Genomic DNA, 21,126 nt, shown 5'->3' with positions numbered 1-21,126 from the left:
CTAACAAGAAAGGATGCTATGAAATGAAGACAGGGTGCAATAAATAGCAAAAATAACAAGAAAATCCAATATGTAAGGGATGGTGCTATACATAACAAAAGAGGTCACTATGTATATACATATATATTTATATTTGCAGCTTTGTCGCAAAAGGAGTGGAGTCCAGGCACAATTTCTTGCACAGGGGCCCCAAGTTGTCAGTATCTGCTCCTGATAATAAGGATATGCTAGTATCTATGTAGAGATGAACACATTTATTCAAGAGGAATTCAAGAAAGAATGTTACAAATCTGGCTACTTTAGAAATTCATGCATCCACTGAATTGAAGAGATTAAGATAAAATTAAAAAAAACCCAAAACAATACCTCATCACTCCCTGTCCACACACGCCTCATGCTGTCTAGTCCTTATAGTTTCTTCTTTCCACAGGTACCCTGTGAAGTGACAACACACCATATCCTCCCGAGATCTGGTCATGGCTAGAAGAGCTGCTCTGTAGTGAAAACACCAGGCCTTGTACTGTTGTGGCGTCATAACACACCCTGACCTCTGCAGCCTGGTCGTGGCCGGAAGTGTGGCGCCCTGGACTAGCCAGGTCATCACAGGAACTGCAACACACACCCCCACCCCAAGACAGGCACATCAGCCAGACACAAACTCCTTGTTGCCTCCCTCCTGGGGCTGATGTCCACACCAGGTGGGGTGGAGCCAGGCGGTTGGCCCCACCCACCGAGGAGTTCACGGTCCTGGAGGCGGGTAAAGGAAGTCAGTTCAGTGTAGAGAACAGTTTGGGAAGAGAAGGAGAGAGGAGTGAAGTGGAAGTGGAGGAGCAAACTGACCGTGTCCGGGTGTGTGGCCCGGGCACTTAGAGCAAGGTTGGCAGACGGTGGTGGCCGTCTGCAGGAGAGGCAGATCAACGCAGAACCGTAGGACCGGGAACGGGCGGTGGCCCGCCGGTACCGAACCGGGGAGTGAAGTGAAGCCAGCACACTCAGGCAGGGCCTGCGGACCCCGACCAGGCTTGGAGTCGCCATTAGTGGTCAAATCCGTCAGTGACCGGAACCCCAGGGGTTTCCAAACAGCCAAGACCCGATTGAAGGCAACCGTCCGACCAGCAAAAGGAAATACAGCTACCGCCACAGCTAGAGTTCCAAGGGCCAGAGCCTGCGGGCAAAAGGGCTCCTCCGGCACATATATACGCTGGGGAGCGGGTTACCGGTGGGAATCCATTGGGACCGAACATACACAAAGGTGCAGGGAAAGGCAGCCACCACTAACCGTCCGGGAGAGACTACAGCAGCCGGCTGCGGGACCCGTCCATCCAGCTGTTTGGTTTACCAGAGACTCTGCGGACCTTTGTGGCTGAGTGAGTATAACCGTGCCATCCGGCACCGCGCTGCGCAGTCCAGGCGACCCTGCACCCATCCAACCCTGCCTCCCCGTCATCTCACCGGGCCCCGGGCCACCAACCCCTACCCACGGAGGGGGAAAACAACATCCCAGCTGCTCACTACCATCTCTCCCGGGATCCCCGTCACCAGCAGCGGTGGTGCCCAACCTCACCACAACCCGTGGGTGGCGTCACGGACCAAATCCCCAAACCAAACTATCCCCCCTTTCACTCACGGGCGAGGAGCTCCGCTTGAGTCCCCGGATCCGGCCCACCGCTCGAGCCGCCATCGCAGCAGCGCCGGACCCGTGCGTTAGCGAGCGCATCGCAGCGGCGTCCTTCCCCGCCCGCGACAGAAGCCCTGTCTTAGAGTGAGGATACGAGTGTGTATGCAGAAAGAAGAGTACCTGAGGACCGGATGAGCGGGCAGTAGAGGCAGCGGGGCTGCCTGGAGAGGTGAGCTATGTGGTAAGTATTAGTTTTTTTATTTAATTTATTTTTTTTATATGTTACATTTATTATACTCTGGGATCCAAGAGCATACTAAAGAACATTAGGTTGGCAGTAAACAACTTTGTTGCAAACCGAGTTTCAAAGTACAAGCTGCGTGATTTGGCACATTTGAATTTCACCAAATCCACTCATCTCTATTAGCAACCCATAAACATTCTTACAACCATTCCTGAATTTCTGAACAATTCCCAGACATTATATGGAAGTCTCTTGGATTTCTAGAACAGGCGGAAAATCTTCCGTATGCCCCAAATACTACACTCTACTCATTCCTGCACTTCCAAACTTACCACAACTAGAACTATGTGTATAAAGTCCATGTACAAGTCATGTGAATGGAAATTTATTGATAATTCTCAGAATGGCTTGGTCGAGATTGTACCAATTGTGCTGATGAAAGATACATTGGGGAAGATTCAGCATTGTGGTCTTAAATGTAGACAATATTAGACAGGCAAAACTATTTTAATTATTTACAGAGGTTCATTCTGTGTGACAAACCTGGAGCATGTGACAAGATATCGTTCTAAAGGGTACTTTACATGCTACAAGATCGCAAGCCATTGCTAGCGATGTCGAGCGCGATAGCACCCGCCTCCGTCGTACGTGCGACATTTGTTGATCGCTGCCGTAGCGAACATTATCACTACAGCAGCGTCACACGCACATACCTTGTCTGCGACGTCACTGTGACGGCCGAACAATCCCTCCTTCAAGAGGGAGGTGCGTTCGGCATCATAGCGACATCACTGCAGCATCACTAAGCGGCCGGCCAATAGAAGCGGAGGGGCGGAGATGAGCAGGATGTAACATCCCGCTCACCTCCTCCTTCCGCATTGCCGGTGGAGGCAGGTAAGGAGATGTTCGTCGCTCCTGCGGTGTCACACATAGCGATGTGTGCTGCCGCAGGAACGAAGAACAACATCGCTACATACGAGATGGTTTGGTGTTTGGACGACCTCTCCAAAATCAACGATTTTTGTCTCTTTTGCGATCGTTTAAGGTCACTCGTACGTGTCACACGCTGCGATGTCGCTACCGGCGCCGGATGTGCGTCACAAACACCGTGACCCCGACGATAAATCGTTAGCGATATCGCAGTGTGTAAAGCCCCCTTAAGTGTAAATGTAAGTATGAACCTGCAAATAGGAGAAAATTAGACAAGAATATCTGTCCAGAAAATTTCTTCCCCTTTATTTTTTATTTTTTTTTATTACATGTAAAACTGTAAATGTAAGGGTTTTTTTCCCCAGGATCACAGCACTGTACCTTTAAGATAGCCATTGATATCAGATTAGTATTGATCCGAGTCTCGGTATCCTCACCAATTATCTGTTTAAAGGGGCATTGAATGGGAAATTGCTGAAATATCCAGCATATACAATATATTTTGTAAAGAACAAAAAGGCTCCAGAGCTTACATGAGCATGAAAGCTACTTTAAACCACTAATTGGCTGGGGTGTTTGAGGTGAGCCTCCCACCCAATTTGATATAAATGACCTATGCTAATGGGAAGCTATCAAAACTGCAATCCGCTAAAATCCCCTCAAATAAAATTTTACTATGTAATCTGAGGACAGCATGCTGCAAGGGTTAAAAAATGAAAATCAGCTATGCCTTTAATTTGGCTGTGACCTGTTGGCTTTATCACCTGGTGATTATCAGTCCTCAGACTACAATGTCCCGTGCACTGTAGTCCGGAACACCCCCTCCTGTGAATGACACCTCCCTATTAATGTACAATCTCTATAGAGAGCCTGGTGAGGGCAGGACAGCTCTCTGGGCTCTGCTTCATGCTAAATCTAAAAGCTTTGATTGTGTCAGAACAGCTGCATCCAGTAATCTAAATGATACATTATTGGATTCAGAGTCTCTTTGCCTATATTATGATGCTCTCAGATTTGGTATCAAAAATATGCTGACAGATTCCCTTTAAGGAAAAAAACCCATATGTTGCAAAGGTGACAATGACTTAAATATGAAACCAATGGGACATCACGACACAAAAAAAGTGTAATTCAAAATCTAACTTAAGATTAATCAAAGGGTTTTCCCATATAAGTTTAATCCTTGTAAGTCAGATAAGCTTACATGAAGGTTATCAACATGGTGCACTGTGAGTAGAGATGAGTGGACCTTAAAGTTTGGTTTGGCGGGTTCTGATAGTTTTTAGATAAAATTCGGTTTGGGACCTGGAAAGGAAGTCACTGATTGGCAGTTCGAGTCTCCCACACATACAGACAACCATAAACAGAACACTTCTGGGAAAGCATGGGTGTGATTTTTCCTTTTTTTTGCACACTACATCAGATCATATTGTTGTTACCGCAGTGCGAGCCGTTCAAACACTGCAAATGGCTCACACCGGGCTGAGCCCAGAGCGTACCCGAGCACAGCGATGCTCGCGTGAGTGGTTTGCACACATAAAGCATCCGAACTCCGAACCTGAACTCTGCTTATTTTAAAGTCTGTGTTTGGCACGAACACTGCACCTCGGGTTCACCTGTCTCTAGTTGTAAGTCATGGTAACTTTTGCTACATCTGTAATTCTAGTCTATATAAAAAATGCAAATAAGCAGGAGGAAATATTATGTATGTGTGATTGTGTCTAATCTTCTCACTGCACTGTCATGGTGTAAATCTTCAGTACATAATGCAGTCGGGTCCTCCTTATACATATCACTTTACTTCTATTACACTCTGGCACTGTAATACATCTCACAATGCTCCGGCAGTCACACAACAGAACAACTGTCTGCTCTGTTAAGGCCAGATTTGTTGTCTATTACAAACTGATTACACTTGCCACATTTTGGCTCCCTACAATTATATTTGCTCATTAACACTTGATAGCTTGAATGCAGATGAAGAAGAGTATGAGAACAATTAAATCTCAATCATAATAATTCCACAGGGCTTTGAAGATGACTGCTCAAATGCTATTTCCCTGCAAAGACTAATTATCTCCTTTTGGCTTCTGAAGATTGCTAGAAGATGGATGTATGGCATTTCCAAAGAATTAAAATCAAGTTAAACAAAGATATTTCATTATGAAGTGTTTTTCTTTTACTGGATGAAAATTAGACTTTCACTCCAGAATTTAAAAAAACAGGACATTGTCAAAACAGGGTTGTCAGTGGGGCTCGGAGATGTGTGACGCGGAGATGTGCAACCAGTAACACTACAGAAGCTATAAAGTATTGAAGCAGAAGTAGAAATATACTAAATAAGTTCTGGTTAGAAGCCTCCATCATGGGCTCAGGCGTCCATTTGAGTATTTTAGTATAACCACAATAGCAATGGCCTTGATGAATTTTATTAAATGAATGGGGTCTATTAGTGTTGGGTCGGATTATGAATGGAAGCCATGAGGCTAGTGGCCTTTTTTAAAGGGAATCTGTCACCAGTTTTTTGCCCTATATGCTGCGCCCACCACCAGTGGGTTCTTATATACAGCATTCTAACATGCTGTATATAAGAGCCCTGGCCACAGGGTATAACATAAATACTTTATAATACTCACCTAGAAGGTTGCTCCAGTGCACAACGGTCGGATGGGTGGCGCCGTTCTACGGGACCGGTACACTCAATGCTTTGATCTGCCCTGAGCAGGGCAGATCAAAGTGCGCCTGCGCAGGACCTCAATGCCGGCGAGTGTGTATGACGTAGACGCATCATGCACCGCGGCTTCAGAATAAGGAAGACCAAGATGGCCGAAAGGGGAGGTGCCAGTCCTGGAGAACGGCGCCACCCATCCGACCGTTGTGCAGCAGAGCGACCTTCTAGGTGAGTATTATAAAGTGTTTTTTATGTTATACCCAGCGGCCTGGGCTCTTTTATACAGCATTCTAACATACTGTATATAAGAGCCCAGTGGTGGTGGCTGATTAATTACAAAAAACTGTGAACTTGTCCTCTTCATTTTATGCATCAACAAAACCGAGACCCTATTCCTTCTCTTATAAACAAACATATTCCTAAATTTTTTTATATATATATATATATATATATATATATATATATATATATATATATATTATATTATATATTAAAAATAACACCTTTACCCTTTGAAAGGGAATCTGTCACATGGTTTTCGCTACCTAATCTGGTAGCAATACAAGGTAAAGACAGATACCCTGATTCCACTGATGTGCCACTTACTGGGCGGCATAACAATTTGTTTTATAAAATCTTTGTTTTATCAGCAGGAGATTATCACTAGAGAACTACATGGCCTGCTCCATGTTCATGGGCTCTGTATAACCACACCCACCACTGATTGGCAGCTTTCTGCCTATGCAGAGTGTGCACAGAAAGCTGACAATCAGTGATGTGGGTGGGGTTATACAGCGCTCAGCATTCAGAGAACTGGTAGATCTCCGTCACATAAAACTGTTTTTAATCAAAACTGGTATCAAGGCTTTTGCTACATCATGCTGCTCATAGAAGTGGAGGTGAAAACTTGATGACAGATTCTTTTTCATTAAATGTAGCCAACATGAGTCGCAGCCCATAACGTCCTAGTCTCAAAGTGATGATAATTACAAATATACATATTAAAGTAAACTGCACAATCATCTACAATGAGGACATTGGCAGAAAGCCCCCTGTTTTTGTTTTTTTTTCCCTGTCTTCATCTCTGCTGTATATCTCTAACGAGAAAGGCTCACTCTGTGCAGATCATAAAAGCAAATTTCATTTTTCAGTTATCATAGTGCCGCATGACTGGCAGATTACAAGGCGTGTGGTGTTCAATAGAATAATTCCATTCATTCTTCCCGTTACTCTCTCCTAGGCACGCTGTACTGGCATATGACTAAGGCCAGCTCAGCGCACCTCTCCGCACATGCCATCTTGCCCACTACTCAGCCACAATGTGATCAATTTCCCATGTAATGAAAGAAGCATACTTTATTTTGAAGGCGAGTCACAGGGCGACATGGTGTTGTTTCCGGAGCTGTAGGCAAGCCGAGACTTTTATATGATAGAAAAATCTAGGAATAATCCTTTCCTGCAGTGATAGGATAATCACATTTTACCCATTTTCAATCTCTCAGCCTCTTCTTAGGAATGGCTCTGTTCTGTCAACATCATTGCGTAAAGTAAATAATCCGCTTGCACTCCAGATACTGCTTGGTGCCAAAATGAAATTATAAATATGTCAAGTGAGATCTGAAACTCAAAAACATGTTTTAGCTAATATAGGGAATTACGTCTTTCTTGTATAAAACCTTTCTCCACACATGACAGTTTTTCGTGACAGGTCAAATGCAGCTTTTGGTCAATGATGTTCTAAGGAAAATGTGCTTTACAAGGTGAATATGATGAATATCCTAAAAGCTAAAACCCTACGTCCCTCAGTCGTTAAGATTGGCATTTCGTAGACTAGTCTTAATGAGCGGCTAATAAGATGAGTCAGGGACTGGAGTAACATTTCTGCCATAAGAAAAGCCGCCACCTTTTAAATATTGAGCAACCAAATCCCGTCTAGCCCCAAGCTTCTCATCAGCTACATCAGTTTTCGCAGGGCTAGTCAAAACTGTACTGAAAATGTAAAAAGTTGTAAACTTTTTGATAAAATTTAAAAGAACTGAAGTCCTCAGTGGTTGATACCTTTTAGGCTGCTTTCACACTACGTTTTTTTAACATGCGTCATGAACGTTTTTTTGCTGTAAAAGTGGATCCTGTTTTTACAAAGAAAAACGCATGCAAACGCATGTGTTATTTTGCAGGATCCTGTCACTTGAAGTTTATGGGCGGGCATTGAAGTCATGTGATCGGGAGTGAGGGGAACTGAACGTGATAGACTGGGAGTCGGCATCTGACAGCTGCAGATGCTGGTAACCAAGGTAAACATCGGGTAACTAAGCGAAGTGCTTTGCTTGGATACCCAATATTTACCTTGGTTACAAACGTCCGTAGCTGCTAGGAGCCGGGCTGCCTGCTCCCTGCACACGTAACCAAGGTAAACATCGGGTAACTAAGCGAAGCGCTTTGCTTGGTTACCCGATATTTATCTTGGTTACGAGCGTCCGCCGCTCTCAGGCGGGGGAGAGAGAGAGGAGAAAGGGCGGGGGGGTGAGGGAGGGGGAGAGCAAGACTGATCACGCCAGGCTGGTTTCTGGGCATGCTCAGTAGAGCAAGCAGGATCCTGTCTATCAGCATGCCAGCGTTCACATGCGTTTAAGTGCAGTATAGTCAGGATCCAGTGAAAAACAGTATTTGGACGCAGCTCAAAAACGCTACAAGTAGCGTTTTTGAAAAAAGTTAAAAAACTGCAAGTCATTGGATCCTCACTATAACGCATGCGAACGCAGGTAAACGCATGTTAATGTGAGTCCATTGCAAATGCATTGAAATGAAAAACGTAGCATGAAAGCAGCCTTAATGGTATCAACCACTGAGAACTTCAGCTTGTTTAAATGTTATCTCTACTGGCTAACACGGTACAAAGATAGATTTTACCTGTAAACTTTTTGAGCAACTTCAGACATAGCGCAAAGATGTAGAGACCTATTAAAGTATTGTACGCCAGCTTTCTGGGCCAAACAATTTGATGCTATTGGGTCAAAAAGCACTCCATCCCCACAAGCAGGAGGATTTCCAAAAAGTATAGTAAACCAGAACTATCTAAGAAACTTTGGGTAAAGGTTTATGCTGATAGGCATCTTTACAATATGTTAATAAAGGTACCTGACAGGTTCTCTTTAAATATTGGAATTATCCTGTTAAAGGCAAAGTACATGTACATAAAGGGGTTCTCCTGAGAAATTGAATAATTTAAATAAATAAATGTAATGAATAAAATACATTTAAATATTACAAATTTTACCAAATACCTTTATTAAGGAAAAATGTAAAACCAAAGGTATTCTTTAGTTATTCCATTATCAGGATTTTAATCACTTCACCACCTGGCTATTTTCTGCTTTTCATTTTCGTTTTTTCCTTCCCTTCTTCCAAGAGCCATCATTTTTTTTTTCTTTTTCTGTCAATATAGCCATATGAGGGCTTGTTTTTTGTAAAACAAGTTGTACTTTTGAATGACACCATTAATTCTGCCCCATATTGTACTGGAAAATGGGAAATTAATTCCTAGTGCGGTGAAATATCAAAAAAAGTGCAATTGCACAATTGTTTTCCGTTTTTATTTACCGTGTTCATTATTTGGTAAAACTGATGTTACATAGTTACATAGTTACTTAGGTTGAAAAAAATCTTCAAAAAAAAATCGGGGATTATCACTGCGCTTGTCACCATTCAATCCAAAGGATAATATTTCAAGTAATTTATTAAAGGAGCATGAACAAGTCTACGCGTTTCAGGGGTCTCTGCCCCCTCCAGCTGCAGAGCCGCACACTAGTTATATGGTGAATCTACCATATATCTAGTGTGCGGCTCTGCAGGTGGAGGGGGCAGAGACCCCTGAATCGCGTAGCCTTGTTCATGCTCCTTTAATAAATGACTTGGAATATTATCCTTTGGATTGAATGGTGACAAGTGCGGCGATGATCCCCGATTTCCTTTAGAAGATTCTGTTCCAATTTACGGGTCCGCAGCTGTCTCCACCAGCTTCTATGCTTCATTAGGTGTTGTGACTTTTCACAACATCTATAGGTACTCCGAGTGCACCTTATAATCCTCTCACTGTTTTTAATCGGCTAAGACAATATGCGCCTGTCTTTCCTCCACAGTTTTTGAATTTCCTTAGGTTGAAAAAAGACCTAGGTCCATCTAGTTCAACCTTCCTCCACCAATTCTAAATTTTGTCCCTAAGTCAAAATGTAGACTTGGTGGAGGAAGGTTGAACTAGATAAACCTAGGTCTTTTTGCAACCTAAGTAACTATGTACAGTAACTATGTAACATCAGTTTTACCAAATAATGAACATGGTACATAAAAACGGAAAACAATTGTGCAATTGCACTTTTTTTTCGCAATGTGGCAATGTGATTCCGCAGGTCAGTACAAGTTCTTCGATATAAACCATGTATACTTTTACTTTTATCTAAGTGGTAAAAAAAAAATTCAGAAGTTTGTAAAAAATAAAGAGTTGTGCTTTTGTTGCTATTTTACAGGAAGCATAGCATTCTCATTTTTCGGGAACTGGGGCTTATTTTTTCAGTCTTGAGTTGACGTTTTTAATTATTTGCCCTTTTTGGTCTGTGAAACACGTACCAGAAAAACACGGACATTGGAAATAAAAAGCATTTTAAACTCACCTTCTCCAGCAACGCTGTGTTCTGCCTCTGCTCTCTGCAGCTTCCTACCCGGCCAATTACTGTCATGCATATTCATTTAGCTGCAGCTGCAGAGGTCAGACAGTGGCGGCCGGATGCTGCATCGCAGGACTCTTCAGCACCACGGACAGCAGGAGCGGGGACAGGTGAGTTTATCTCCATATGCAATTATGGATTGCACATGGACAACCCACGTGTGCCATGAATCACGGAACACAGAGGGACACATGCGTTGTTAACACGTCAGTGAAAAACGTCTGTGTTTTTCACTGACGTGTGAAACAGGCCTAAAGCAGATGATAACCTTCCTAGCTGACAGAGACTGAGAATTTATCTCAGTCATTGTGACAGGTTTAGTGGAGGGCAGGAGGTCCAAACAGAGCTGCTGGACAAACCACACAAACTGTTTTCGGCTGGCCGCACATTTCAGTATGTCTTACAGAATCCTCTCAGTAATGTGAGTATCCTTAGTAAAAATGTATTTTACACTGTATATGTTGTCAACCGCATGTTAATCTGTATATACTCTCATCACTTGTGCATAAACTGTGTACATATAAATATATATATATATATATATATATATATATAAATATATATATATATACATATATATATACAGTATATATACACACTAGATGAGTATAAACTGTATAAAGTGTATACTAAACAAGCACACATATACAGTCATGACCAAAAATGTTGGCACCCTTGATATTGTTACAGGAAATGAAGTATTTCTCATACAAATCATTGCAATTACAAATATTTTGTCATACACGTTTATTTCCTTTGTGTATATTGAACAAAAAAAAACTGAAGAAAAAAAATGGCAAACTGGACATAATTTTACACAAAACCCCTAAAAACTGGGCTGGACAAAATTTTTGGAACCTTTGTCGGTTAACAACTTTGTTTCAATCACGTGATGCTCGTTGAAACTAACCTGTGGCAAGCAACAGGTGTGAGTAATATGAATATTACACCTGAAATTAAATAAAATGGGGAGATGTTGACTCAATCTTTGCATTTTGTGCCTGTGGGTGCCACTCTAAGCACAGATAACAGAGAGAGTAGAAGAAGACTTTGTAAGGACTTGAGAACCACAATTGTTGAAAAATATCACAAGTCCATCTCCATCCGTCGACATTTGAATTAAATGAAAAGCTATGGCAGGAGAACCAGAAGGACTCCACTGCTGACACAGAGACATAAAAAGCTAGACTGCAGTTTGCCAAAATGTACATGAGTAAGCAAAACTTTTTTGGGGAAAACGTGATGTGGACAGATGACACCAAGAGGTTTTTGGTAAATCCCATCATTCTACTGTTTACTGAAAACAGAATGAAGCCTACAAAGAAAAGAACACAGTACCTACAGTGAAATATAGTGGAGGTTGAAAGATGTTTTGGGGTTGTTTTGCTGCCCCTGACACTGGGTGCCTTGACTGTGTGCATGACATCATGAAATCTCAAGATTACCAATGGATTTTATTTAGCAATGTAGTGCCCAGTGTCAGAAAGCTGGGTTTGCGTCCTAGGTCATGGGTCTTCCAGCAAGACAATGACCCCATACATACTTTAAGCAGCACCCAGCAATGATCCCCTCCTTCAGATCAAACTAGCAATCAGCAGAAAGTGAAAACAGGGGCTGCGCTCACTTCCTGTTGATTACATTGTTTGGTCCGAAGGCGGGAGACAGAATCTGACTGGACGCGGGGCTCGCGTGACATCACAACCTCACGTGAGCCCCAGCACCATGACCCGCAGCACCACTGGAATGGTGCAGGTATATTAGCTGAGTATAGGTTTATTATTTTCCCTGGGAGAAATGTGTGGAATCAGAAGGGGTTGTTCTAGTAGTGGACAACCCCTTTAACAAAAGAGAAGAAATGTATTTCTACCTCTAACAGCCCCACATAGAATACATACTGTGCTTGGTTAATACTACAAGCAGCATTGCATGAGATGCAGATACATACTATATCTCTCCAACCAAATATCCGTTGCATATCTTGTCGGAAGCCAAATTAGTTTCTTCAAGTGTGTGGCACCCCTGAGGCTTCAGTCGCCACAGGGTACTGCACCTCACTTAAAGTGCAGTACTCATCCCGGGTATTGACCAGGTCTGTGCCGGTTCCACATCCAAACACTTTATAAATACACAGCAGGTTGCCCTCCCCACTGGGGACTGGGCTAGGGTCGGGTCTTAAAGTCACCACCAAGCACTGGGGGAAGCTGTTGGACACAGGAGAAAATACGGTCGCTGAGGGGAGAGCTTAGTTGCTCCCTCGGGACCGGCACAGTTCTGGGTACGGACACCGACGGTGACCTCCAAATTATCCGGAATTGGCTGGCGCCCATCATGACAGAGATGAGCACTCTAAGGGTGACAACTGGGCAGTGAGGAAAAACCTTGAACTGAAGCTACTGAGTCAGCCCTTCATTGCCGATGCCCTGCACTCCAGCGCCACTGGCCACTCCTACCCCCATCATCCTCCCTCTGGCCTAGCTCTACCTGTGGTGAGCTGAACCATCCCGGCTGCAACACTATCAACCCCAGAGGACAGCACTTGCAGCAGCGGCTAATCCCCGGCCGCACACCACACGTGGAATCACGAGACAACAGCCTTCATCCTTATCTCCCCACCATCATCCCACCATCCATCCCTTCGTGGACACCTCAGGGTCACGAAACCGGGCAGAGCCACCTGTGACATTCCCTGACCCTCACCAGCCCGGTGATGAGTATTCCCCAGGCCCCGTGAGGTACTCCTAGTGCATCTCAATAAATTAGAAAAGGGGTCTCAAACTCGGCTGAGTATAACGGCCACACATAGAAAAAAAAATTATTTGGGGGGCCGCATTCTTTACTGGACCCAGTGGAATTTTTAGTAATCACATATTTTTTTCTATGCACCTTTGGATCACGTTTTTTTGAACATTTTTCGCTCACTTATAACAAATGTGCCCTTTTTCATTTCAGTTTATACATAAAAGGTATTTTTAATGGGGAAAAAAATGTTTGTTTATTTCAATTTTTTTTTTACATTATATACCCTTCTTGGAACTAGTGGACAACAAACAGGAAAAATCCGCTGGGAATCCGTCAGGTGAAATAGAATGTAGCTTTTAATTATTCCATTAAAAAATTCATGACACTGGCATATAATACACTGACATCATCAATGGCTTAAAGATGGAAAAAAACAACGCGTTTCGGCAGCGGTGCCTTCCTCCGGTTACTCTCCCACCTCAGCTGTAGAGCTCTGTGGTTCATCCAGAGTGATCATGGACCTTTGGGCTGCATCTCTGATCAGTCTTCTCCTTGTTTGAGATGAAAGTTTGGCTAGATGGCCCGGTCTTGGTAGAATTGCAGTGGTATGATACTCCTTTTATTTCAATATGATCGCTTGTACAGTGCTCCTTGGGATGTTTAAAGTTTTGGAAATCTTTTTGTAACCAAATCTGGCTTTAAACTTCTCCACAACAGTATCACGGACCTGCCTGTTGTGTTCCTTGGTCTTCATGATGCTATCTGCGCTATCGTCTCAGAACACTGAGACTATCACAGAGCAGGTGCATTTATACGGAGACTTGATTACACACAGGTGGATTATATTTATCATCATCAGTCATTTAGGATAACATTGGATCATTCAGAGATCCTCAATGAACTTCTGGAGTGAGTTTGCTGCACTGAAAGTAAAAGGGATGAATAATATTGCACGCCCCACTTTTCAGTTATTTATTTTTTTTAAAAAGTTTAAAATAAGCAATAAATTTCATTCAACTTCACAGTTGTATCCCACTTGTTGTTGATTCTTCACCTTAACACTGAAACTTTTATCTTTATGTTTGAAGCCTGAAATGTGAGAAAAGATTGAAAAATTCAAGGGGGCCGAATATTTTCGCAAGGCACTGTACATCAATGCGGTGCGGCATGGAGGTGATCAGCCTGTGGCACTGCTGAGGTGTTATTGAAGCCCTGGTTGCTTTGATAGCAGCCTTCAGCTCGTCTGCACTGGTGGGTCTGGTGTCTCATCTTACTTTTGACAACACTCCATATAATCTCAATGGGGTTTAGGTGAGGAGAGTTTACTGGCCAATCAAGCCCAGTGACACTGTGGTTATTAAACTAGGAGTTGGTACTTTTTGGCAGTGTGGACAGGTCCAAAGTCCTGCTGGAAAATAACATTTCCATCTTCAAAAAGGTTGTTAGCAGAGGGAAGCATGAAGTGCTCTAAAATTTCCTGGGAGACAGCTGCGCTGACTGTAGACTTGATAAAATACAGTGGACCTACACCAGCAGATGACATGGCTCCCCAAACCATCACTGATTGTGGAAACTTCACAGTAGACCTCAAGTATCTTGGATTGTGGCCTCTCCACTCTTCCTCCAGATTCTGGGACCTTGATTTCCAAATGAAATGCAAAATTTACTTTCATTTGAAAACAACACCTTGGACCATAGAGCAACAGTCAGTTCTTTTTCTCCTTGGCCCAGGTAAGACGCTTCAGGCGTTGTCCATTGGTCATGAGTGACTTGACACAAGAAATGCAACAGCTGTAGCCCATGTCCTGGATATGTCTTTTTGTGGTAGCTCTTGAAGCACTGACTCCAGCAGCAGTCCTCTTCTCATAAATTTCCCGCAAATGTTTGCATGGCCTTTTCTTAACAATCCTATCAAGGCTGGTGTTCCACGGTTTCTTGTGCACCCTTTTCTACTACACTTTTTCCTTCCACTCAACTTTCCATTAATATGCTTGAATACAGCACTCTGTGAACAGACAGTTTCTTTAGCAATGACCTTTTGTGGCTTACCCACTTTGTGGAGTGTGTCAATGACTGCCTTTTGGACATCTGTCAAGTCAGCAGTCTTCCCCATGAATGTGTAGCCTACTGAACCAGACTAAGGGTCCATTTTAAACGCTTAGGAAGCCTTTGCAGATGTTTTGTGGTAATTATTCTACTTTTCTGAGATAATAACTTTCGGGTTTTCATTGGCTGTAAGCCATAATCATCAACATTAATGGAAATAAACACTTGAAATAGATCACTCTGTGTGTAATGAGTCTATATAATATATGTGTTTCCCTTTTTGTATTGAATTACTGAAATAAATTAAGTTTTTGATGATATTCTAATTTATTGAGATGCACTTGTATATACCAGTGGAGTAAAAATGCTTGAAATGTTAGTATGTACAAAATAGTGCTGTCAATCATAAGAATTCACATTCACTCAGTTGTTTCAAATAAAACATACTGATATCCAAGGATCTGGTCCTAATGTCCACATGAGTTTTATTTCAACTAATAGCAATGAATGAAATAAACAGCAATGAATGAAATAAAGAGCAAAGTAAGTTCAAGAAACTTCTAGAAACGTCTTCTCCTTAAACAATATGAAGTGAAGAAGACAATATTGTCTCATAGGTCCCACACAAGTAGGTCTCAGATTTTGGAGCATACTTTCCAATACCACACAAGGCAGAAAATGTTCAGCATTGAAATGACATTGAAGAAACCCCAAATGATTTCAATCAATTGAACAATTCTCAGAACAACAGATTTTTATGATGTCTAAAATGTTCTCTACAAAGTAAAGTGTTTTACCTATAATAGAATACTTTATCTGTGATTCACTTATTTCTAAGCTTAGAAACATTTCTATTACTGCAATTGGAAGTTGAGGCATGCAAAACATTCCCAAATCCACACATTAGACTTCACTAAGCCGACACATTGGTAATGTACATCACCCAACAAGTAAAAAGAAATCTACATCTGACAAATTATGCAGACTGAACATTTCACAATTGTCATATGAATGGAAGGAACCAGTTTCTTACGGGGAATTGAAATTAGTTACAATTTCCTTTTTCTAATGTTTTAGTGGTTTGTTAGCAGGTAATACATTTCTATATTGTGCAAATAAAGGCATCACAATTTGGGGGTAAATTAGCTCAAAGAATTGGCACCTTCCTGGTAAATAGTTTGCAAAGAAGAACTTTTACTCCAACGCAAATGGATTTTCTTCTAAATACAACATGGTAAACCATCTCTGGGCACTAAGATTGCATATAGATCACAGTAATCCCCAATCATAGGACATACACTCCCTGACAGAAGTTCTGTCGCTTATCCATGTTATTTAAACCAAATTTGGGAGCATTTCAGCTTTCAAAAGAGTAATTTATAAAACCAATGGATGAATTTAAAGTCAGGTTATAAGTTTTTATTTACATAACATGGATAAGCGACAGAACTTCTGTCAGGGTGTGTACACTGCAGTGTAAATAACAGATAGGAAATGCAAAAATTAAACATTAAATCATAGTCCAAAAATACACCCTATTGGGTTGTTATCACAGCACCAGAATAAAATTCTAAATGAATCCGACACATTAGAGGTAAGAAAAACAATATTCTTACCCGCTCTTACTGTAATGCTGGGTAGGGATAGTCCCACTTTTTCTAGTTCACCATATGAGACCTCACCACAAGGCGTGTAACTACAATAGGTAGAACAGTTGCAATAGCTTTCAAGCCCTGGAGCCTAGGGGACCCAAACAAATCCCTTTGGCCTACTGTATATGAAAAGACCAATGCTATTAAAGACTTGCAGTAGTGAGGGGCCCCAATGAAGTATTTCCTTTAGCCCTGTGAGCCTTAAGTTACACCACCGCTCATCACACTGAAAATTCAAGATGGACGGCATCTATGAATGCTCTAAAATTATTCCATGTTTCTCTGTACATATTTCTTCACATTGTATGAAGAGAGTGAAAGGAGAGTTAAGATACTTTTACATGAACAGACTTTCAGCTTAATACAAGCACCGATCTGTAAACGTTTACTGACTGACAGTGTGACATTGTCACACATGAATATACTTTAATCTCCGGTACCGGCACCTCCTTTTTCAGCCATCTTGGTCTTCCTTCTTCTGAAGCTGGCGTGCATGACGCGTCCTACGTCATACACACTCGCTGGCACTGAGGTCCTGCGCAGGCACACCTTGATTTGCCCTGCTCAGGGCACATCAAAGTATTATAGTGCACCTGCGCAGGACCTCAATACCAGCCTGTGTGTATGACGTAGAACGCGTCATACACGCCGGCTTCAGAAGAAAGTAGACCAAGATGGCCAAAAGAGGAGGCGCCGGTCCCAGAGAACGGTGCCACCCATCTGACTGTTATGCACCAGAGCCACCTCCTGGGTGAGTATTATAAAGTGTTTTTTATGTTCTACACAGCGGCCTGGGCTCTTATATACAGAATGTTAGAATACTGTATATAAGAGCCCAGTGGTGGTGACCGCAGCTTATAGGCCCCCAAACTGGTGACAGGTTCCCTTTAAGGCTCATCTAGGTCAATAAACTTGCTTTCTTTGAAGGAATACACTTCCTATTCAGCATTGTAATCACAGGAGCAATGTATACAAGTAATATTAACACTGACTTTGTTTCTGTAACTCATTTCATGTTTCTCCTTTTAGAGCTGCATGGACCATTAAATGGGAAATAAAGTGCATACTGTGTTTATTAACATGCACCAGATTTTTCTGTTTCTCAACTCGAGGAGCTATCACCGATCATTTAAGTAACAACGCAGGGTTGTAATTATACTATTTTCTACAAACGGCTCTGACAATTTAATTGTGCGCTGGGTATATTGCAGTGTGGATAAGTAAACGTTTTTAGAAGAATCTCACTGCCAGAAATAATGCTATGTTACTGCACTTAACACAACCTTGTCTTAAGAAAGTCGTTTTACATGTCGCTGCATTAATGCAGAGTAGACATTAATGTGAGTAGAAAAATAAGACATATAGACATTATGGACAAAAAGAAAGGAACTTACCCTGAGTGGCAATGTAGTGATTTGGTCTGTGATAGCCCTAAAATCAGAATAAAAAGAATATCTGTAAAATCCATAATGCATTCGCTAACTATGACATAGAGATTCAAAGCAAGACGTCATTATATGACAATAAATGCCATGACCACCAGGAGCTACAGCACCTAGTAAGAGGAAGAGTTTCCGAGTCAGGATGAACTAAACCAAGTGATTATCTTCACGGCAGTGTAGCTGTAGTGTTCAGGGAATGTGCACAAAACGTCAGACAAGGCGCCAAAAAGGAGTATAGTGGCACTTCTATGAATATATTGAATCTTATGGCACTTCCTTTAAACGTTTCAAGGTTCAGAAAGTGTGAAGCTCTTAAATGATGTAATATGTTCATTTTTCGGGTGGGGTCATATGGGAGCCACCCTTTCTCTTTAGAACTCAAACCATAGCAAAAAGACATCAGAAGCAGAGGTGCCGCAAAAAGCAAAGGCAAAATCACCAAAGCCGTTGCAACCGGGTGCTTTGCCTTGGAAAACTCGGCGGTTCTGAGGTGATGTGTGCATAGAGTGGTGGGTGAGAGGCAGCACTGAATCAGGCAAGTAAGGAGCTTCCAAGTTAAGCTCAAGTATTACAAAGCCAACACACATAAAACAGTCCCAAAAAAGCCTCTTTAAAGGAGCTGCTCAACTGTAGAAAAACAAGTTAACCACAGTCTACCGCTTGCGTCTGGTATTGCAGCTTAGCTCCATTAATCGGACGTTGTCAGCACAGAATTACTGTTCAAACCACGTACAGGTGCTCGGTACATCATGGTGTGGCCAAATATTTAAGTGCACCTTCCCACCTGCTTGTTTTCCATTTATCTCCACCTTTCTCCAACTCTATGAATCCAGAACTGTCAATCAAAGAAGAGGTGGGGGAGGAGATAAAAGGAAAACAAGCAGATGGGAAGGTACACTTAGGGACTCTGTCAGCAGGGTTCTGTAATGTAATCTGAAGACAGCATGCTGCAGGAGTTAAAACAGAGAGTTCAGCCCTGTGTGTCTTATATCACAGTATTTTTTTTTACCTGCAATTTTAGTATGTCTCTTATCTTTATCATTAGTGGGTCTCAGCAGCTTGTGAGCTGTAGTCTGACTCCGCCCCCTACTGTGATTAGCAGCTTCTGTCTATGGAAATGTACAATGAAAGCCTGGTGTGGGCGAAGGCAGCTCTCCCAGCACTACTACTACTAAAGGGAAGAAGCAAGAGGGAGAAAAAAAAGCTGATGCAGCGCCTTGTCAATAGAGTTGGGAGAACGGAAAACTGCTAAATAATGCAGCATACAAGTCATTTAATGGCCAGAAATAGTGTTATTCCTCATGTACACAAACATGACAACATATTCTGAAAGTCACCTGAACAAGTTAGTTACCAAAATAATCCAGTAGACAGTTGTATTCCTGGCAAAAAGCAATTATTTGTTCTAACCCTGAACAATTCCATTAACACTAGAAGTCCCAGAGAGGGGTCTTTAACATTTCTATCTGTGGAACCCAGAGACGGGTCGAATGACCTGAAGGATTTTAGCTAACATCCTATAATCACCGTCTTTTGTTCTGTAATTAAGGCCATTACTGTCGCACCACAGGAGGTTGTTGTTTTCCATTGAGTTTAGCCATTTAGTTTCTAGTTAGTTCTATTCAGTTTATTGTATTTGTCATTTGACCCTTTTTCGGGACTTCAGGGGGGAGCTCAAAATTTATGGGACTTCTAGTGTTAAAAAAAGGAACCAGAACCTATAGGAACCGGACCCTTGAATTTTTGCTACTGTCATTAATGGAAGCTGAAGACACAGTTTGACATCAGAGAAGTAGTGCGGAGTGCTGATGCTTACACTCACAGCCTCATTCCAAATTATAGGCAGAAAAAAACATCAGCACAAGTTGACAAGTATGCGGCTGTAATAAAGCTAATCCTAGCAGGAGACAGAGTTCACAGGAAGAGATCTGGGAACTGTACATTCATTGCCTGCTTCATGGTTACATCTCTCTCCATGAGATCTCAGGCAGGCAATGTTGGGACATGAGCTGAATGTTAAACAAAACACATCCTTTAGAGACAGAAAATGGGACTAATTTCTGTACTCTTTGAAGCTATTCACCACCTGCTGTCCTAAAGATACACAGTAATTTGTAGCAAGACGCATTGGCACTAATTAATGGCATGCTGCAGTTCAATGTGCAAAATAAAGCACACAAATATTAATAATTCTGAAACAAATAAAGTAATCGGTCCCCGCTGAACACTAAAAGGATGGGAACAAGGTCTATGAGCCAGCAATATTTGCTGAGCAAGAAGAACTGCTGCCACAGCTAGAAAAGAACTCTGTTTTCATAGACAGGAAAAACAAAATTGTATCTAGGAAATAGTAACTGTTTAGAGCTCTGTCCTAGTTTAGAGATGTAAAGAATGCTAATAGCAGCTATTATGGAGATGCTCAGAGCCACAAGGAAGAATTGCATCAATTACAGCTCCTCTCATTGGAGTCGTGACAAAATCACTTTAAAGTGGGCAAATGAGAAATGCATACAATAATTTACCATCACCCACATAGGCCCAGACTGTCCTGGGACTATACATATGAGAAATGCGTCTGGGCAAAGTGGGGCCAGTGGGCCACATCCGGCCTTCTGGCTGTCCAATCCAGCCCACAGATCTGAAAACAGTGGACAGTGGGCTACATCATGCCCTCGATTGCCGCCTGTTCACCACCGCCGCCGCACGTGTCCCGATATACCTGCTATCTGCCTTCTCAGGATGAAGACAGAGGTGAATACATCGATGGAAAAAGGGCTGTTGGCTCCGTCTTCCACCAATCATCATGTGGGACAGCAGATGCAATGACATCACATCATCCCATTCTTACTAGTTCAAAGATTACTGAATCAGTTTGCAATATGGTCCCTAATTGAAACCCTCCTGTTTTGTTACACATACCAGCTCATTCTAGATTGCATGCTTACTAATTCAGTATGCAAGATATGTTCTTGATGTATTTATCACTTGCTGACAATGAATTTAAAGAGACCCTCCAATGATATTTTTTTTTTCATTCAATGTTTGTAAATGTGCATAAATAAA

General features: G+C 42.2%; 1 protein-coding gene across 7 annotated transcripts in view; it reads right to left on the bottom strand.

Annotated features, from left to right (window-relative positions):
* PTPRM (protein tyrosine phosphatase receptor type M) overlaps positions 1-21,126 on the bottom strand; it is a 993,494-nt gene that overhangs the window by 121,285 nt on the left and 851,083 nt on the right. For all 7 annotated transcript variants that reach the window (XM_075314524.1, XM_075314525.1, XM_075314526.1 and 4 more), the window contains one exon: positions 18,016-18,052. In XM_075314524.1, coding sequence (XP_075170639.1) covers positions 18,016-18,052 — 37 coding nt within the window. The remainder of the gene's footprint in view (positions 1-18,015; positions 18,053-21,126) is intronic.

Source organism: Anomaloglossus baeobatrachus, chromosome 6 (genome assembly GCF_048569485.1).
Source record: "Anomaloglossus baeobatrachus isolate aAnoBae1 chromosome 6, aAnoBae1.hap1, whole genome shotgun sequence".
In the NCBI taxonomy this organism is placed as follows: domain Eukaryota; kingdom Metazoa; phylum Chordata; class Amphibia; order Anura; family Aromobatidae; genus Anomaloglossus; species Anomaloglossus baeobatrachus.
The sequence above is the reverse complement of the archived record's forward strand: the minus strand, read 5'-3'. Positions and strand labels throughout refer to the sequence as shown.